General features: G+C 43.2%; 1 protein-coding gene across 5 annotated transcripts in view; it reads left to right on the top strand.

Annotated features, from left to right (window-relative positions):
- Positions 1–15807, top strand: part of TOM1L2 (target of myb1 like 2 membrane trafficking protein) — a 57584-nt gene that overhangs the window by 13046 nt on the left and 28731 nt on the right. For all 5 annotated transcript variants that reach the window (XM_027656642.1, XM_027656644.1, XM_027656643.1 and 2 more), the window contains exons 2-7: positions 6532–6616; positions 7546–7624; positions 9244–9393; positions 13701–13835; positions 14789–14947; positions 15634–15750. In XM_027656642.1, the coding sequence (XP_027512443.1) occupies positions 6532–6616; positions 7546–7624; positions 9244–9393; positions 13701–13835; positions 14789–14947; positions 15634–15750 (725 nt within the window). The remainder of the gene's footprint in view (positions 1–6531; positions 6617–7545; positions 7625–9243; positions 9394–13700; positions 13836–14788; positions 14948–15633; positions 15751–15807) is intronic.

Below are 15807 nucleotides of genomic sequence, written 5' to 3'. Positions count from 1 at the left end.
AGCTCTGATCTGAGTATGAAAGAAAAATCTTCTTTGTTGTAAAGCTGCTAATATTTGTTTAATATGTATTAATCCATTCACCTTGCTCTGTTTCTGAAACTGCAGCACAGGTATGCTCAGTTAATCACCTGGAGTTTCAAGCTCCTGAGAGGCTGAATTTGTGGGAGATGGTGGGTGATGTCTTTCCTGCAGCATATCTAAATCACAAGAATGTTGTAGCGTGGCTGTGGCTGCCATGTGGTCCTTAAAAAGGCACAGTAATTACGTGCTACATATTCATGATTGCAGGTACATGTGATTTGGAAAGCAGGTTGGAGGAAGTTTGGCATTTGGGTGGCACCTTCAAAAAGAAGAAAACCTGAAAGTTAACTGGAGAAAATGACAGTTCCCAGTTTACTGCTGTGCCTTCCGACAGCACTCAAGCTAAATACTCATTAGGACTGCACATGTGCATGCCCATGCTGTCTCGTTATTTTATTTTAACTTGGACTCCACAGCCATTACCAGCTATGATTATTCATTTATTCAGCACCAGAAACTCGGGCAAAACAGTGAGTGGAGGATAGATGACTAGATCCCAAAGAGTTTCAATGCGAGCATAGCTAAAACTTGAGTGAAAAAAATCCCACCAGTCAAAGGGGATGGCCAGTGCTGCAGCAGTCCAGCCCAAATCACACTTTCTGTAATGCCTTGCTGTTCAGGTTGAGCCCGTTTGTTCTAGCTGACTGGCTTTTTCCTTGGAAGTGTGAAGCTCAGCATTTTCAGAGCAGTGTGAAATAAGGAATGTAGAAAAAGGACTTGGAGCAGTGAGGTGGCTAATTGAAAAATGCTCTTGGAGCCGTGTGCTCTAACAAAGAAGCTCTGGCAGGTTTTTATGAGTTAAGTCGCTCCACAGTTGAGTTTTGATCTTGAATTTCGAATGAGTAGCATTTATTTTTTAATAGCAGTGTTTTGATAAAAAGGAACAATCCTCCTGTTGGTTACCATAATGTCTAAGTGGCCGTGACTGTCTTTCTAAAAGCAAATATAGAGAAACAAGAATACACTGTTGAGTTCAGGAGTGTCCAAGTGTGTTATTTGAATGTGTCTCTGTCTTCCAAGTGATGTGTCTTAAACTCAGCAGGTCTGTGAATGCTGAGGGTCTTTAGTCTTATCTTCATTTTGCTTGGACAGCTGAAATATGTTTCCATGGCCTCTGGATGGTCTTTCCCCAGGTCTTATTGGTGGTGCTGTGCAGATCATTGATGATTTGTTGAATCCAAGAGAGACAACTGCAGTCACAAATGTAATGATGCTTTAAAGCAAAACAATTCTATAAGCTACACCTCAGAGATGCCACTGTTGAGCAATCTTGTCTGGTTTGCATTGCCTTGCAAAACTCTTGATTTTTTCCTCAAAGACCAGTCCCTAAAAGCATTTTGCTTTTGCCTTCAGCTGATAGCCCTCACTTCTGAGAGAGCAACACTGCACTGAAGGGAGGGCAACCAACAGGATAGAAGTGCAAAGCTGCTGATAGTGTGGCTTCTTCTGATCCCTGTCACATATTATGCAGAGTGAAATATAACACATCTGACTGTTTGATTCACTAATTTGACTTGTGGAGCACAGCTGGTAGGCAGGTGGACTGTTAAGAGACAAGACAAAGATCTAAGATCTGCAATCTTCTGAACTTCCAAGCAAAAAAAAAAAAAAAGGCAGCCACAAAAAGCAAGATGTTTTATGCTGCTTGAACACCAAACGCTGCTGGAGGGAAGGGGAGAAGTTTGGAATCAGAACTTTCTTGCTTTTGGATCTCTCTAACGTGATGGACTGGTGTGCATGTTTCTTTGCATAAATAGGAGGTGATTTTGTGCGTGTAATTCATCCCAAATGTATGAATTGAGAGCCTCTGAAGCATCTGAAACATCTGGAGAAGACCCAAGAGAGAAAACTGTGATTTCTCCAAACACAAAGATCTGTTCATTCATGAGATTCTCTGGTGTTCAAACAGAAAACAGCAGTTCTGCTGTTTTCATTTAATGTTAATTTCTAGCTAGTGCCACCCTTTTGTCTGTGCCATTCTGCACCACCACAATGACTTATTGGTGGACCTTTTGGGGAGGGTTTCACCTGGTCCTGTCATCATCCAGCTGGAATAACTGCCCTCTGCTTCCAGCAGTCAGATTTTCAGTCTCAGCTGCTTAAACATACATATGGCACGTGACTAAAGTAACATAAAGCTTTCAGCTTGTGCAGTTGCAATCCTGATAAAAATCTCCAGGCTGTCTCCATTAGTAGGTTCCATATAATGGTCAGAGGTGAGATTGGAAGGGGGAAGCAGGGAAGAGTGAGGAGTTCTGGTTTATCTCATCCATATGTGAATGCAGGCAAATTTTAAGAGTTTATCAACATTGGAGCAGAAGTGGGCTGAGAGGAGCCTCTCGAGGAAAACCAGTGCTGGTGTTTGTCTGTGAGGTCACTTTTGGGCCGGGTTCAGGATGGGTGGTAAAAGTTCTCCTGGTTTTTCCTGCATTTATAAGATAATTCCTGCCCTGCCCTGTGCAACCTGTTTGTTATGAGGTGATTACACGGGAATTTCTGACCTGATTTCCTTGTGGTGACATCTCAGGTCAGAGCAGGTTGCGTGGGAAGAGGTTTGGCTGGGGGTGTGTGCCCAAGACTGTTTACACCGGGAACTTTACACTACTGAACCTTCTGAACTCCATAAAATGCCCGGGATTTCAGTGTGAGCAGGGAAATGCTGATACTGCCATTTGGCAGAGTGTGGAAATGCGGCCACAAGAGTTGGATCTCAGAGGGAAGGTGTGAATGAAAAAAATAGCACAATTTTTTTCTCCCTTTCCTTGCAGACCACAGATGAGCTGGTGCCGCCTTTGCGTATGCGGTGCCCAAGGTCTGCCACGTGTCAGGCGTGCAGGGCCAGATTGTCTTTCTCCCTACCAGAACATTTATGCTTTAATTTGGGACACGTGGTGGGAACTGATAGCGTCTTGTTTCAGAGAGAGACTTTCTGATAATCTCACTGGTATCAAGTCTCTGTGTGAGACACGAACTCCCAGCCCAAGCTGTATCCCAGCAGTCTGGGAGCTGCCCTGGAGTCAGGTGCTGTGCAAGGAGCCCTTGGCACCAGGCTGAGAGCTGCCAGCCCTTCTGTGATGCGATTAAACTATACCAGAAACTCTTCAGTTCAGGGAGGACTCCTCCACATCACCTTCTTGCTTGTCTGATTTAACATTTCTTATTGCACCCTGGAATTCTGGTCACGTTCCAGAGTCCTCATGTGAACTGGTGCCATTTAGGTGCCTTTTAATGAGTGAAAAAGGTGGAGGAACTCTTTTAAAGGGGATTTGTATGATTTGCATGCCATTCCTTTGCTGGTCTGTGATAGTTTCTGTTATAAAATCTGTTTACCTTGTACATCATATCTACGTGCTGTTTGAGGAGGAGCCTCTGAGAAATGCAGGGCTTCCAAAATGTCCATTAAATACTGGACAGGTTTTTGAGTATTTTTAATTTACTGCATTTTGTCTGTGTTGGGCAGGGGTTCTCCAACAGAAATCCAGAACTAAAACCTGCTGTGTTTTGGTTCTGGAAGAGCTCTACAAGCTTTCAGTTCACTGCAGTGTAATATTGCTCTTCAAACAAATCCCACCCAAACCTTCTCTGCAGCCAGTGAACTCCTTTGTACAGCTGAGAGAGCACTGCAGCAGCAAATCTGGGTCACACACCCTACAAAGGACACAGGACTCCAGATGACAAGTGCTCGTGTGCTCCCTGTTGCTGAAAAAGAGACTAAAATTAGCTTCCGACTCTTACTTGAATTAAAAATTACCCAAGGGGAAAAGAACTAATTCTCAAGAAGACAACTGTTATGTCTTAAACCCACACAGTCTCAGCCATGTATTGCTCCCAACTAAAGAACAGAAATGCAAAAATAAAAAAGCGATAACCAAGGTTTTTGGGAGAAAGGGGATTTTGTTTTCCCCAGAGCATCTCAGATGGGGAATATGAAGGAGGTTATTCGGGGCCCCAGATGAGTGTTCCAGTGCTGAACTCCATACTGTGCTGCAGCAGCATCTCTTCACTCTGCCATCTCCAAAACACCACAGTTTTTACCTGTGGAGTGCTGCCATGTCCACATTTTGTCAAAATAAACCTTAACTACATGGGTTTTACAAGACCAATGAGTGAATTGGCTGCCAGCACAACTTTGTGCAGGATCAGCATTTTCCATAATCATATATAAAAAATGATTATAGCAGACCAGAGAGTCTGAACATCTATAAGACACTGATGCCAAATGCTGTCAAGAACACACAAATTTGTAAATATAGTTTAAGATTAGGGAAACAAATTGTGTGCCCAGCTTCAGGAATACCTTCTCTTTAAGGCATAATCTTTTATTTTGGAGCATTTGGCTTAAACATCCTTTGCAGCTCTGGGGATCACCACCTCCAGCAGATCAGATGTAGTGATATTTTTCTTTATATCTCTGACTATTAAGGTTTTCTTGCCAAATGTTAAATAAAATGTTTTCCTAAGCAACAAGGACTATATGGAGCTGAAGGCAGATCACATTCTGTAGCAATAAAACCTTATGTACAGTATAGGAACAAAAAGCAACTAATAGAAGTGATTGTTACAAGTAGCTTTGCACAAAGATAAATTCCTGTATCCCAGAATACATTAAGTAGCTCTGCCTGCTGTATATTAACAATACTCAGTAATCTGTCCAGTATTTACTGGACATTTTGGAAGCTGTGCATCTCTGAAACAGAAAGAGTTTTCCTTGACCAAAGTCAACTTTACCACGAGGTAGTGATGGCTGAAGAAGGTCCAGCTGGGATTTTTTTAGCCTCTGTTCCCTCCCTGGTGGGTGCCTTGCAGTGCTGCTACTCAAAATGGGAAGTGAGGTCTGAAAAGAACATTCTCCTGTTCCATAATCTCCTTTTCCACGGTGTCCTCTCCTTTCTGCTCAGCTTTCTCTGCTGGGATTTTGCATAGCTGCCAGTTTTGTCTCAGACTTCTGTAATTACTGTCCTTGGTGGAGCTGTTTTAACTGTGATTCTGGGGTAGAGGAGTCACTGCAACTTGAATTACCCAGACACAGTCTTTCTCCAAATAATGTCCCATAATTATGGCCTGTGGGCATCTGTATCCTCAGTCACAGTGATGGAAATGTTAATAGAAAAAAACAGTGTTGGTAAACAAAAAGAGAGATGTGAAGTCCTTGGAGCCTGGTCTTCCCAAACAAAATCTGCCTTGTTCCGAGGGACAGATTGGGGTCAGATGCAAAGACAGAAGGATAGTTGGAGAAAATGGTACTTGTGGTTTGGTTGCTGCTTTAAAATGTTTAAAAGGTTTTTTTTTCTTGGTTTATTTTACATTTTAAAAATGCTTTTGTTTACCCTGTTTGCCTTCTAGCATTGGATGCCAGGGATTTGTAGAAAACCCAGACTAATTTAGAGGAGAAGGTCATGTTTGGCTCGAAGGTCCCTTTTTTTAGGTCTCTCTGGTGACAAGGCTTTACCTTCGACTCATCATCATTCCAGACTGTGGGTAGCTGATAGGATTTGAATGCTGCAAGTGAGGAGTGTGAAAAATTCCAGGGATGTTCTGTGCACTGCTAGACAGAACTATATTGATTTAGGAGGAAATCCCAAGGAGGAAATAGTTCTTGTCAACTGATTACTACAAGTTACGGTTATGCTACTCTTGCAGACGCCTATAAATTAAACTGCCAACAGTTGGCATCTGCCACTGTCACAGTGCTATAGGTCATCCTTCCCTGGGAACTGAGTGATGCCAGAGTGACTTACCTGCCACAGAAATACTGAGGGAGGATTTGGGAGCTGGGAGGAAGGCAGAGTGTGCTTGGGAGGCGTGTAAGTAGCCCCAGCGTGGAGAGGAGACTGAGGACCCAGTGTGGGACAGAGGGAAGCAGTGCCTGACCCCCTGGCAAGCAGATATGGAGGGATTGTGGTACAGGAGCCCCCAGCACAAGAGGTGCCCATGAGTGATATCATGAGCTGAACTGTTATGTGCTAAATGTTTTCACATGGTAGTGGTTCTTTTCATGCTGAAATTCCTTGAATTCTGTCTCCAGGTTGCTCTTTTTGCTCCCTCGACTCACGTGGAGGTATTATCTGCTAAAGCAGGGAAGAGGTCGTGTTGATTTTGGGGGATATTTTCCTACCTCATACCTTGCCAGCAATGCAGCATCTGAGGAGTTTAAATTGGAATTAGCTGACATTTTCCTACTCTCCCAGGAATTCAGGAGTCTTTGAAGAACAGCCCATCTATGTGGGCTGAAGGTAGTGAGCTTGAGGGATAATTGATTCTGTCTGGAAACCTCTATGCTGATCCCTAAAACCAGGAGGGAAGGATTGACATTGTTTACTGTCAGTGGGGATTTGTTTTTTTTTTTCTGCTGTTTCACTGGATAGTTTCAGCTCGGAGTAACTGAAGATGGATTGAGGTGCAGACCTAATCAGGAAGATGTGAAAAGATTTATTTTTCTTTACTTTACAGAAAAGGCCACAGATGGCTCTTTGCAGAGTGAAGACTGGACACTTAACATGGAGATCTGTGACATTATCAACGAGACAGAAGAAGGGTATGTGCTACTTCAGCAGACTTTGAAAGGTCCCTGAACACAGTCTTACTCAGCATGTGAGGAGGTGCAGCGAGGCTGGGGGGGATGCTCAGGGTTTGGATGCAGTTTGCAGATCAGTTCCTTAGTTTTCCTGCTCCTTAGACATTTCCTGCTCTTTAAACCTTTTGGTAAATACTGTATGATACAGTAATTGTAGGATCCAGGACCAGGTGCACCTACCATAGTAGGAAAAAATTCTTCACTGAAAGGGTGATCAGGCATTGGGATACACTGCCCAGGAAAGTGGTGGAGTCACCATCCCTAGAGGTGTTCAAAAAACATGCAGATGTGGCACCTGGGGACATGGTTTAGTGGTGGGCTTGGCAGTGCTGGGTTAATGGTTGGACTCAATGATCTTAGAGGTCTTTTCCAACCTAAATAATTCTGTGATACATTCTGTGGTCAGTCTCTGCTTGGGAGGGCTGGCATGAAAAATGTATTCTTGGAGAGGGTGTCGAGTTTGTACATCTGGGGTTCCTGATTTCAGCAGGTGTATCTCTTTGCAGCGCTGCAATGCCTTTAATTTCAGCTGTTTGTGTGGACAGCTTCTCTGACACACCTCCTTCAGCACCAGAAAGCTGTGCTGCTTGGCAGTCTGCAGGAGAACTGACCACTGCTCTTATGCCCTGGGCCTTTGAGTGGCTGTCAGTCTTCCCTGCCTGATCGACAGCCTGGATTTTTGGAGACTTCAGGCACTCCTGCAGTCCTGGCTTCTGTGATACCTTGTCTCCTCACATAATTCTCCATGATCTTGGTTGTAGTCAAGTGATCTGAAGTTAACACACATGCTTATGTCCAGATGGAAATGGTAAAGGATTCCCTTTCCCACAGTTTATGGGATGTGAAAAGCCTGTCTAAGCTGTCTGTTAAATGCTGTGTTTCTCCTTCAGGCCCAAGGATGCCATTCGAGCGCTGAAGAAGAGGCTGAATGGAAACAAGAATTACAGAGAGGTCATGCTGGCACTGACGGTGAGTGGGGGCAGGCTGGAATGCCCCAAAGGGCAGAACCCTGCTCCTTTGTCATTTCCCTTTTCCTGGCACTCTCTTGAATGTACACTCTATTTCCTTTAACAGCCACTGCTTTGCCCTTTGCTTCTCTCCAATTGCCTCCTTACTTCCTCGGGGAGTGTTGCTGGAAGCTTTGCATAGCAGTTTTCTGACTCAATTGATTTCTGCTTTTTTTCATGGCTCTTATTCTTCCTGAGTACTGTCTGAGGAAAGTTAAAGTGGCCCAAATGAGTCTGTTACTTCCTGAGGTTTTCCCTTCTACTCTTGTCTCCCTGTGTCCAACCATTCCTCCACTCCAAGGCAACAGCTGTGGGCATATTTGCAAGTGAGGATGATGAACTTGCCATATTTTCAGCTTCATCAGTAGCTGATGCACAATTTCCCTTGGGAATGAATCTCTGTAGGAGACTTGCATTAATTTGCGCTGATCTAATTTCACTCAATAAAGTGTAAATTATATTCTGTGCATTTAGGCAGCGCTGCTAAAGGTGTGGGATAATTTGCCAGTGACCTTTCCTGCTGATGACTTTAGCTGGGGGTTTCCTGGGAAGTGCAGCACCCCTGAGCGTGGTGTTCTGTGCCACAGTGACCTGAGGAATGAGCAGCAGGAACTAGATGGAGTTATCCTGCTGTGGGAAGGTGATCTGTAGGATTCTTTCACGAAGCTCTTGTTGCATCTCCCTGACGAGGCGTAACCGTACTTTCTGTCTTCTTGCCATTTCCTATCCTGGATTGTCATTTTGACAGATTACCAAAGTCCAAACCATGAGATTATCCATTGTGCAGGAAAAAGAGAAATTCATCAGGAATGAGCCCGTGTCATCATGGCTGATGAAAGTAGCTAAGTAGGAGAGTAATTACAGACTGCTCAATACGGAGTCGCAGTGGTTATTAGGCATGGCTGTAAGGAGAAGTGAAGCCTTGGATTTATCTCCATGCTAATCATGTTCTTCAGAGAAAAATCAACAGCTGTTCTTCCATGGCAGTTGAATGGCAAGTGGAAGGTGCCTCCAGCTAGGTTGCAGGGGGAAAATGTGTCAAAGTATAACCTGTCAGAGCATTCACAGGGGAGTGTTTTGAATGAGTGAAGATCATTCACCTGAATTCCCAACTCTAAAACATGGCTTATAGCTCGGAGCAACTGGGTCCAGCTGTGTTCCAGGCACACAGAAAATGGTGGAGTGCCACAGCACAATAATATCTCACTGTGACAGGGTGTCCTCTGTCTTACCTGCTCCTGATGTGCTGCTGTGTACTTGGCTGTTCAGCTGCGCAGGCTGAAAAGTTCTGCTCTGAAGAGGAAGAAACTTTCTTTACCTTGAAAACAGGCAAAGGTGGATCACAGAAATGCCCAATATGCTAATGGTGGGTGAGGTACAGCTAAATGTATGTATTGAGAGGAAGCTTTTTGGTAAAACTGGGGAAGAAGGGAAGAATTAAGAATATAAGTGTAATTTCTCCTCTATCTTCTTGCCCTCCCATCAAAAGCTTTAAAATTAAATGGATTAAAAAATCAGATGCTGTGTGTGTGATCAAGCTTTGCTCCAACAATGAATGGGGTTTTTTTTGTGTGTGTGTAGGTGTTGGAGACCTGTGTGAAGAACTGTGGCCATCGCTTTCATGTCTTAGTGGCAAACCGTGACTTCATCGATGGTGTTCTGGTGAAAATCATCTCGCCCAAGAACAATCCCCCCACTATTGTACAGGATAAAGTCCTAGCACTGATTCAGGTACCCAGCTTGTCTCTGCTTCCATATGTTGCTGCCTGAAATAAGGACTGTCTGCTTCAATGCTACGCATCGCTAAACACGCTGTCATCGTTAAAAACGTGGCAAGGTTTTTATATATAAAATCAAACAATATATCCAGACTGGCAGGGACGAGCAGACATGCACACACATAGATATTTTATCCAGGGAGAGCTGTCTGGATTTGAGTTAGAGAGATACCACTCTAAAACAGGAGGATTTAATAGAAGATAAATGGATGGCTTTGCAATTTAACAGTCATATCTTAGAAGCTGGAGACTTGCTGCTGCAGTGGGCTTGTCATCTGAGGCCAGGAGATTTCAGAGGCTCGTGCTTTTGGTGTCAGCTGCAGAACACTTGCCTTTCTCTGTCTGTTTTCCTGACCGTAAAATGGAGCTGTTTCCCTCCCATTAGAAAGCATTCTGCATTCCTTTCAAAGACTGTTATAGAAGAGTAAATGACCATATAGGAGTTAAAATGGTTTTGGTGTCTTTTCTCTGGTTATTGTGCAGTAAAAGCACGCTGTCAGATCCTTGCCTGCAGTGGGGAAGTTCAGACATGGGCCTGTCTGCCACTTCTCCTTCTGTGCAGCACAACAATAAACAGCCGTGTTAATTCCACAAACCATTAGCCACACATGAGGAAACATTGGTGCCTGCCTGGAGGAAATCTGACAATTATAGGAAGCTTTATCACTAAGCTTCCACAGGCTACTGCGTACACCAGAGACTAAAAGACACTGCGTATTTAAAATGATATAAACCTGCTGCAGTGTTCCTTGTGGGAAGGTATTTACAAATGCAGAGCATCATTTGCCAGACATACTTCTGATTTTTATGGCAAAGCATGCAGTTGGATTTCTGCTGGTTTATTTGTTATTAGGATACAGGGATAGGGCATCGTTAGAGCATGACTGTGTAAATAAGTGATTTTCAAACAGAAAATAGGCAGGGTGATGGAATTAGGTGGGCATTGCATAGGGGTCTGTGGGGCCCCTTTATTTCTGGTCTCTGATTTTAAGGCTTTTTTTTTTTTTAAATAGCACAAAATTAATGAAATTATTAAAAGCAATTCTTGTGCATCTGAGTCAGCCCTCTGGTGTCTGCCTGCTTGCAGTGACCAGGAGATGAGGTTAAATACTGTCACATAAAGAGAAACTGGGTGTGTTTCCATATTGTTTTAGAGAATGCTGGTTATGCTGGGTCCTAGATTTAAATGGATTCCCAGTCATCAGTGCAGCTAAGAAGTAAGTGTTTGTAACATAATCAGAAAGCCACAGTCGTTGCCTCAGTGTATTAAACAGAGCTTTATCTGAGGAGACTTGGTGCAGTAGAGCTAAAAGCCTCACTCTGGGTACTAAATGCCTTTTGATATAAAAAGCCTGAAAATTATGATGGTTGCCTGTGGGTGGGTTCTGTTAGTGTCTCTTTAGCTGGAGGTGGTAGGGGACTTTGTTTTCCAGACTACTTGACAAGTTGGAAAGAGTGATTGCAGTAGCTCATCCCAGGTGCCCTATGGACTCACCCCCTAAAATACCTCGTATGTCATGACCACTTCACTCAGCTTAGACTTTGCTCTGTGGAGCTCCCTGGGGTTGGAGTTAACCCCCTTCTGGGGGGCTGATCTCTCAGCTCTGCTCTACCAATGTTGCATTTATCCCTTTCTGTGTCCCTTTTACAATTTGGTATCGGGGAATTAATAAGAACAGAAATGAGAGGATTAATAGCCCAGACTTGGAAGCATGGAAAAGAGCTGTACAAACAGTGTGTGTCTTCAGCCACACAGCTCTGGTATTCCTGGGCCTTTCCATAAAATCCAATTTCTTATCTAGAGACTTGACTGTTTTGAGATGTTGAGCATCTTGTGTCTCACTTTCTGAACCTATTTCTCAGTGTACATGAATGAGTATGTGTTACATAGTGCTTATCCTTCCTTCTTTACCCTTCTAAAAGGCCTTGGAAATATCCCTTGTTGCTGTGCCCCTGGTAAGAGCTTACCTGTCACCTCAGAGCTCATGCAACTTACTGCCAAGTAGCTGAGCACCCTCATCAAAGGTGTGAAGTACCCAGGGAAGACTTTTAGTGGCATGCCAAATTCTTTTGAGGATATATGTAGTAAAAAGTGTCCAACACTGGCAAAATTGTCTTGGGATGGTCCCTGATTTAGGGGCTGGATTTACAATGGTATTTAATTAACCTGTTTGGGCACACTGAGGATCCAAGTGGGATTTATACAGCAGCATCCTGAAGTATCTACCTTTGATAGCCTGGTCTAGAGTCTTGGAAGATCTGAATTGAGTGTCACCTCTGTCCTGCACCTGTTTGGACAATGGGCAGGTCTCCTAAGCTCTAGTGTAGCTCCTTATCCATAAAGCAAAGCTAATATTACTGTTACCTAGTTGGATTGTAAGCTGTCTAGAACAGGGATTGTCTTCAATGTGTGTAGACAGCACTTAGGACAATAGTGTCCTGTCCTGCTTGTGACCTCTGAGAGAGACTAATACAGATAATGCTCCCAGCTCAGGTGAGGAAGAATACAAATGGAAGTGTCTCCTTTCTCCAGGACAGAGAGTTGCAGAAGAGAGAGAATACATTAAAAAGGTGGAGTGCAGATGAAGCGAGTTCAGTTTGCAAAATCTATAGGAAGCCAGTGAAAGAGGGGGTGCATTAGTACATCTTCTTGGACAAACAAGCCAAGTTAAAAGTTAGGGGTGGCAATGCAGCATATCTTGGCCTCTGACTTTCTTTTGAGTGATGATTACTAAATAGAGCATCCCTTGCCTAACATTTTCCACTCTTGCTTGCAAATAGAGTTGAAGTGGGGAACACCATTATGTAGAAGTATCATTAAGATGATTTGTGATGTAAATTTAAAATGCAGTGAAAGAGTAAAGTTGAAGTCACTTGTGCCATCAAAATCTCTTTTAGAACTGAGGATGGTTTGGAAGGTCAGTTCCAAGGAAACAATGGCTGTGTGCAATCAGCTATTTTCTCTGGCTCAGGCAGGGCTGTCTGGGCTTGCACTGCACCAGAACAGTTGATGCAGTTAATTTACTCTTAACAAAGCTGAGAAGCAAACCCAGGATTTCAGCTTGCACCTGATAATGGATTGTCTCCTTGACATGGAGGGTAGGAAATGCTCTTTCTCAGAATTGAACAGAAGAGGAATGCAAGTTAAATATTAATATTATTTCTTATCTTGCTTTGCTGTCTTTGATTTTTGTCCTCTCAAATATCAGAAGTGATTAAAAACAGCTTTTAAAGTAAAAATAGTCAAAGAACTAGTGTAAAAGTGATGACTAAATGAATTAAGTTCAGAGCCCACACACCCGTCTCGCAGTAGTTCTGGATCCAGCATGCTGATACTCTGCCTCACATATGTGGGGGTTTGTGGAATGCTTCATTTTTTAATGGAGTCATAATATTTCAGTTTCTCCTTCCTCTAAATTTTTAATATTTGGCTGATTTCCAGCACAAGGGAGAGGGGGTTGAGGCTTTCAGGGTACTGTGCAGCTCTGTGAGTGCGGGAGCCTGGCTAGCCAAGAGAAGCACTTAGTACTCCCACTGAAGGAAAAGCTTAAATGTGAATTGAAGTCTTTTTAGACACCAGAGAATTCATGCAGGAGAGATATTATGAGTGTTCTGGCTGTGGGAAATTCTCCCTTTTAAACTTGTTCTTTGTGCCCCACCGGGGTGTCTGAGTGTTGGATGTGCTCTGTAGGAACCCAGGCGCCGTTAGTTCTGCTCAGGGACTGCCTGTTTCACAATACAGGAGCCTCAGAAACTACCTATTTTTATGAAGTTTGGTCCAAATAAAACACTGAAGAGAATGTGACAGCTGTGTTTTTTTCTTTGGCAACAAATGAGGATGCTTCACAAAGTGAATGGAGGTTACTGAAGATTATTGTATGACTATGAATTTTGCTTAGATCAATTGAATCTTTCACACAGACTTTTCCTGGTGGGTCATTGGCTATAGAATATGCCAGAAAGATCAGCATCAATCACTGCTGAGGAGAGGAGATTGGAAGAGGCTTTAATTTTGTTCACAGATTTTGATGATGTCAGGCACTCTGCAGAGCTGCTGTGCACTAACTTCTGGTTTTTATTTGAATAAAATCTGTATGTGACTGTCTTAATAATATTTGCAGGATCTTTTAGACCAAGTCTGATGATTACAGCTTCCCTTTGAAGCTGGAATACATGAAAGCTTTTATAGTCAGTATCTGAGGTCAGGGTGGAGCTGGAGCTTTGGAAGGTTTATGGATGATAATCCCTCGTGTTTTCCAGGCTTGGGCTGATGCCTTTCGAAGTAGCCCTGATTTAACTGGAGTAGTGCATATTTATGAAGAACTCAAGAGGAAAGGCATCGAGTTCCCCATGGCAGATCTTGATGCTCTGTCTCCAATACACACACCACAGAGGGTAAGCTGCAGCATTGCCAATTCCGGGGGTATTTTCCCAGGATGTCTGAGTAGTTGGATAACTACTTGTTTTTCCCCTCCTGTTTGTCTGAATTTGGCTCATTTTCTCACTCCTGGAAGGACATTTTAGTAGTGAAAGGGCATGTAGAAGAAGCATAATACAGACTGATAAGCTAATGGTATCTTCTCCCTTGAGTCAATCATCAGAGAAGGGGAAAAGAGTTTGCAACACTTATCTTATACCACAAAACCACCAGACAAATGCACCTAATTTGTTCAAAGAGAACCCAGCAGGATATGTGACTGAGATTTACTTCTTTTGCTCAAAAGTGTGGTGTTTTCTCTTGGTGATACCCCTGAGCCTGTCCTTTAGGGGTGCACAGAGTCTGAATCTCACACTGATCATCCCATGGTAACGTGAGGTTTTACACCTGTGGGAAGTTAAGTCTGGAAAGTTGACAGAACTGCTGCTAAGAAGTAACTTAATGATCACAGGTGTTCTGATTATTCACTCTGAAAACTGAAGTTAATGAATCTTTGAAGCGGTAAATGCAAGTGATCAAGGACTGAGAGATTACAATTCTTGTGTCAAGGTTAATTAAATTCAGTACCTTTGTATCACATCATTTTTTGTGTAAGCCTGCAACTTAATTCCTAGTTTAAAGTCATTTATAATTAGTTCTCTTTGGCTCTTGTTTTTATTTTGCTTATAATTTTTCTTGTAAAGGTAAATGGACTTAAATGCATGTGGGTTGGGTCAAAAGATATGGGTGTGGAGGATTGCTGGAGCTGCCTGTTTATGGGCTGTCCTGCCAGTCTGTTCTCGTAGCTGCACTGACCTTTCCCGCAAGGTGCAATTATGTTCTATATTTGAGCCTGTTTGGCCCGAGGTTGCTGATAAAGCAAGTGCTGTCCCAATTCAGCTTTTGAACCCGTGTCTTTCTGATGTGGCAGAGTGTTCCTGAAGTTGATCCTGCAGCAAATATGCACAATTCACAGTCTCAGCAAAGGATGAGCAGCAGCTCTTATTCTTCGTCCTCCCCAACGGCGTATTCTGCTCCTCAGGCCCCAGCCTTGAATGTGACTGGTCCCATCACTGCTAATTCTGAACAGGTATTGGCATCATGATTCTTTTGAGTGAGACTCTTCCAGCAAGTCAAATTAGAAACCAATCTGCAGAGGAACTTTCATTTTAACTCTGTGGACTTTGCCTCGTAGGTCTGGCTCTACTTAGTAATCTTTCCTCCCATTATGCTGTAAAATCTGGGCTTTGGATGTGTCTGTGTGACCAGTCCACTCAGCAGTAATTTAGCAGTTATTCCCATTATCCCCTCTCATTTAAAGGCCCAGAATGTCTTGCAGATGCAGGAAGTCAAGCCCTTAGAAACACCCTAATATAGAAAACAGAATTTTCTTTTCTCCCTGTAAAAAATAATGACTTTAGAACCAAAGATCCTACTTAAAATGTGTACAGCTTTCCCCACACTGGAGTGAGGCACGCAAGGTGTACCACAGCCAAGGTCTGGTTTTAGGTGCTGTTTTAATTTGCTTCCCTTCCATGCAGGCACAGTACATCTGGGCTAGTGATGATAGTTCTTTTCTTTTTCTGTTCCTCTTCTAAAATTCTCTCCTGGGTAAACTTTTTATCTTTACTTTTTGTTTTTTTTCCCGCTAGAATGTCTGGAGCCTCAGATATCAAGTCAGACAGAACGAGAGATATCTCAAAGTCAGTTCTTGAAAATGAGCTGCTTAAACCAAAAGATTATGCAGTGTTTTGTTGTCTTTTTACCCAAATTCAGATTGCCCGACTGCGCAGTGAACTGGATATTGTTCGTGGGAATACAAAAGTGATGTCTGAAATGCTGACAGAAATGGTACCTGGACAGGAGGATTCCTCAGACCTTGAGTTACTCCAGGTAACAGTTTCCTCCAGATATGATTCTGATCCTTTCTGTGCTTGAGTTTCCCAGGGG

Source organism: Corapipo altera, unplaced genomic scaffold (genome assembly GCF_003945725.1).
Source record: "Corapipo altera isolate COAL_440 unplaced genomic scaffold, ASM394572v1 104, whole genome shotgun sequence".
NCBI lineage: Eukaryota > Metazoa > Chordata > Aves > Passeriformes > Pipridae > Corapipo > Corapipo altera.
The sequence above is the reverse complement of the archived record's forward strand: the minus strand, read 5'-3'. Positions and strand labels throughout refer to the sequence as shown.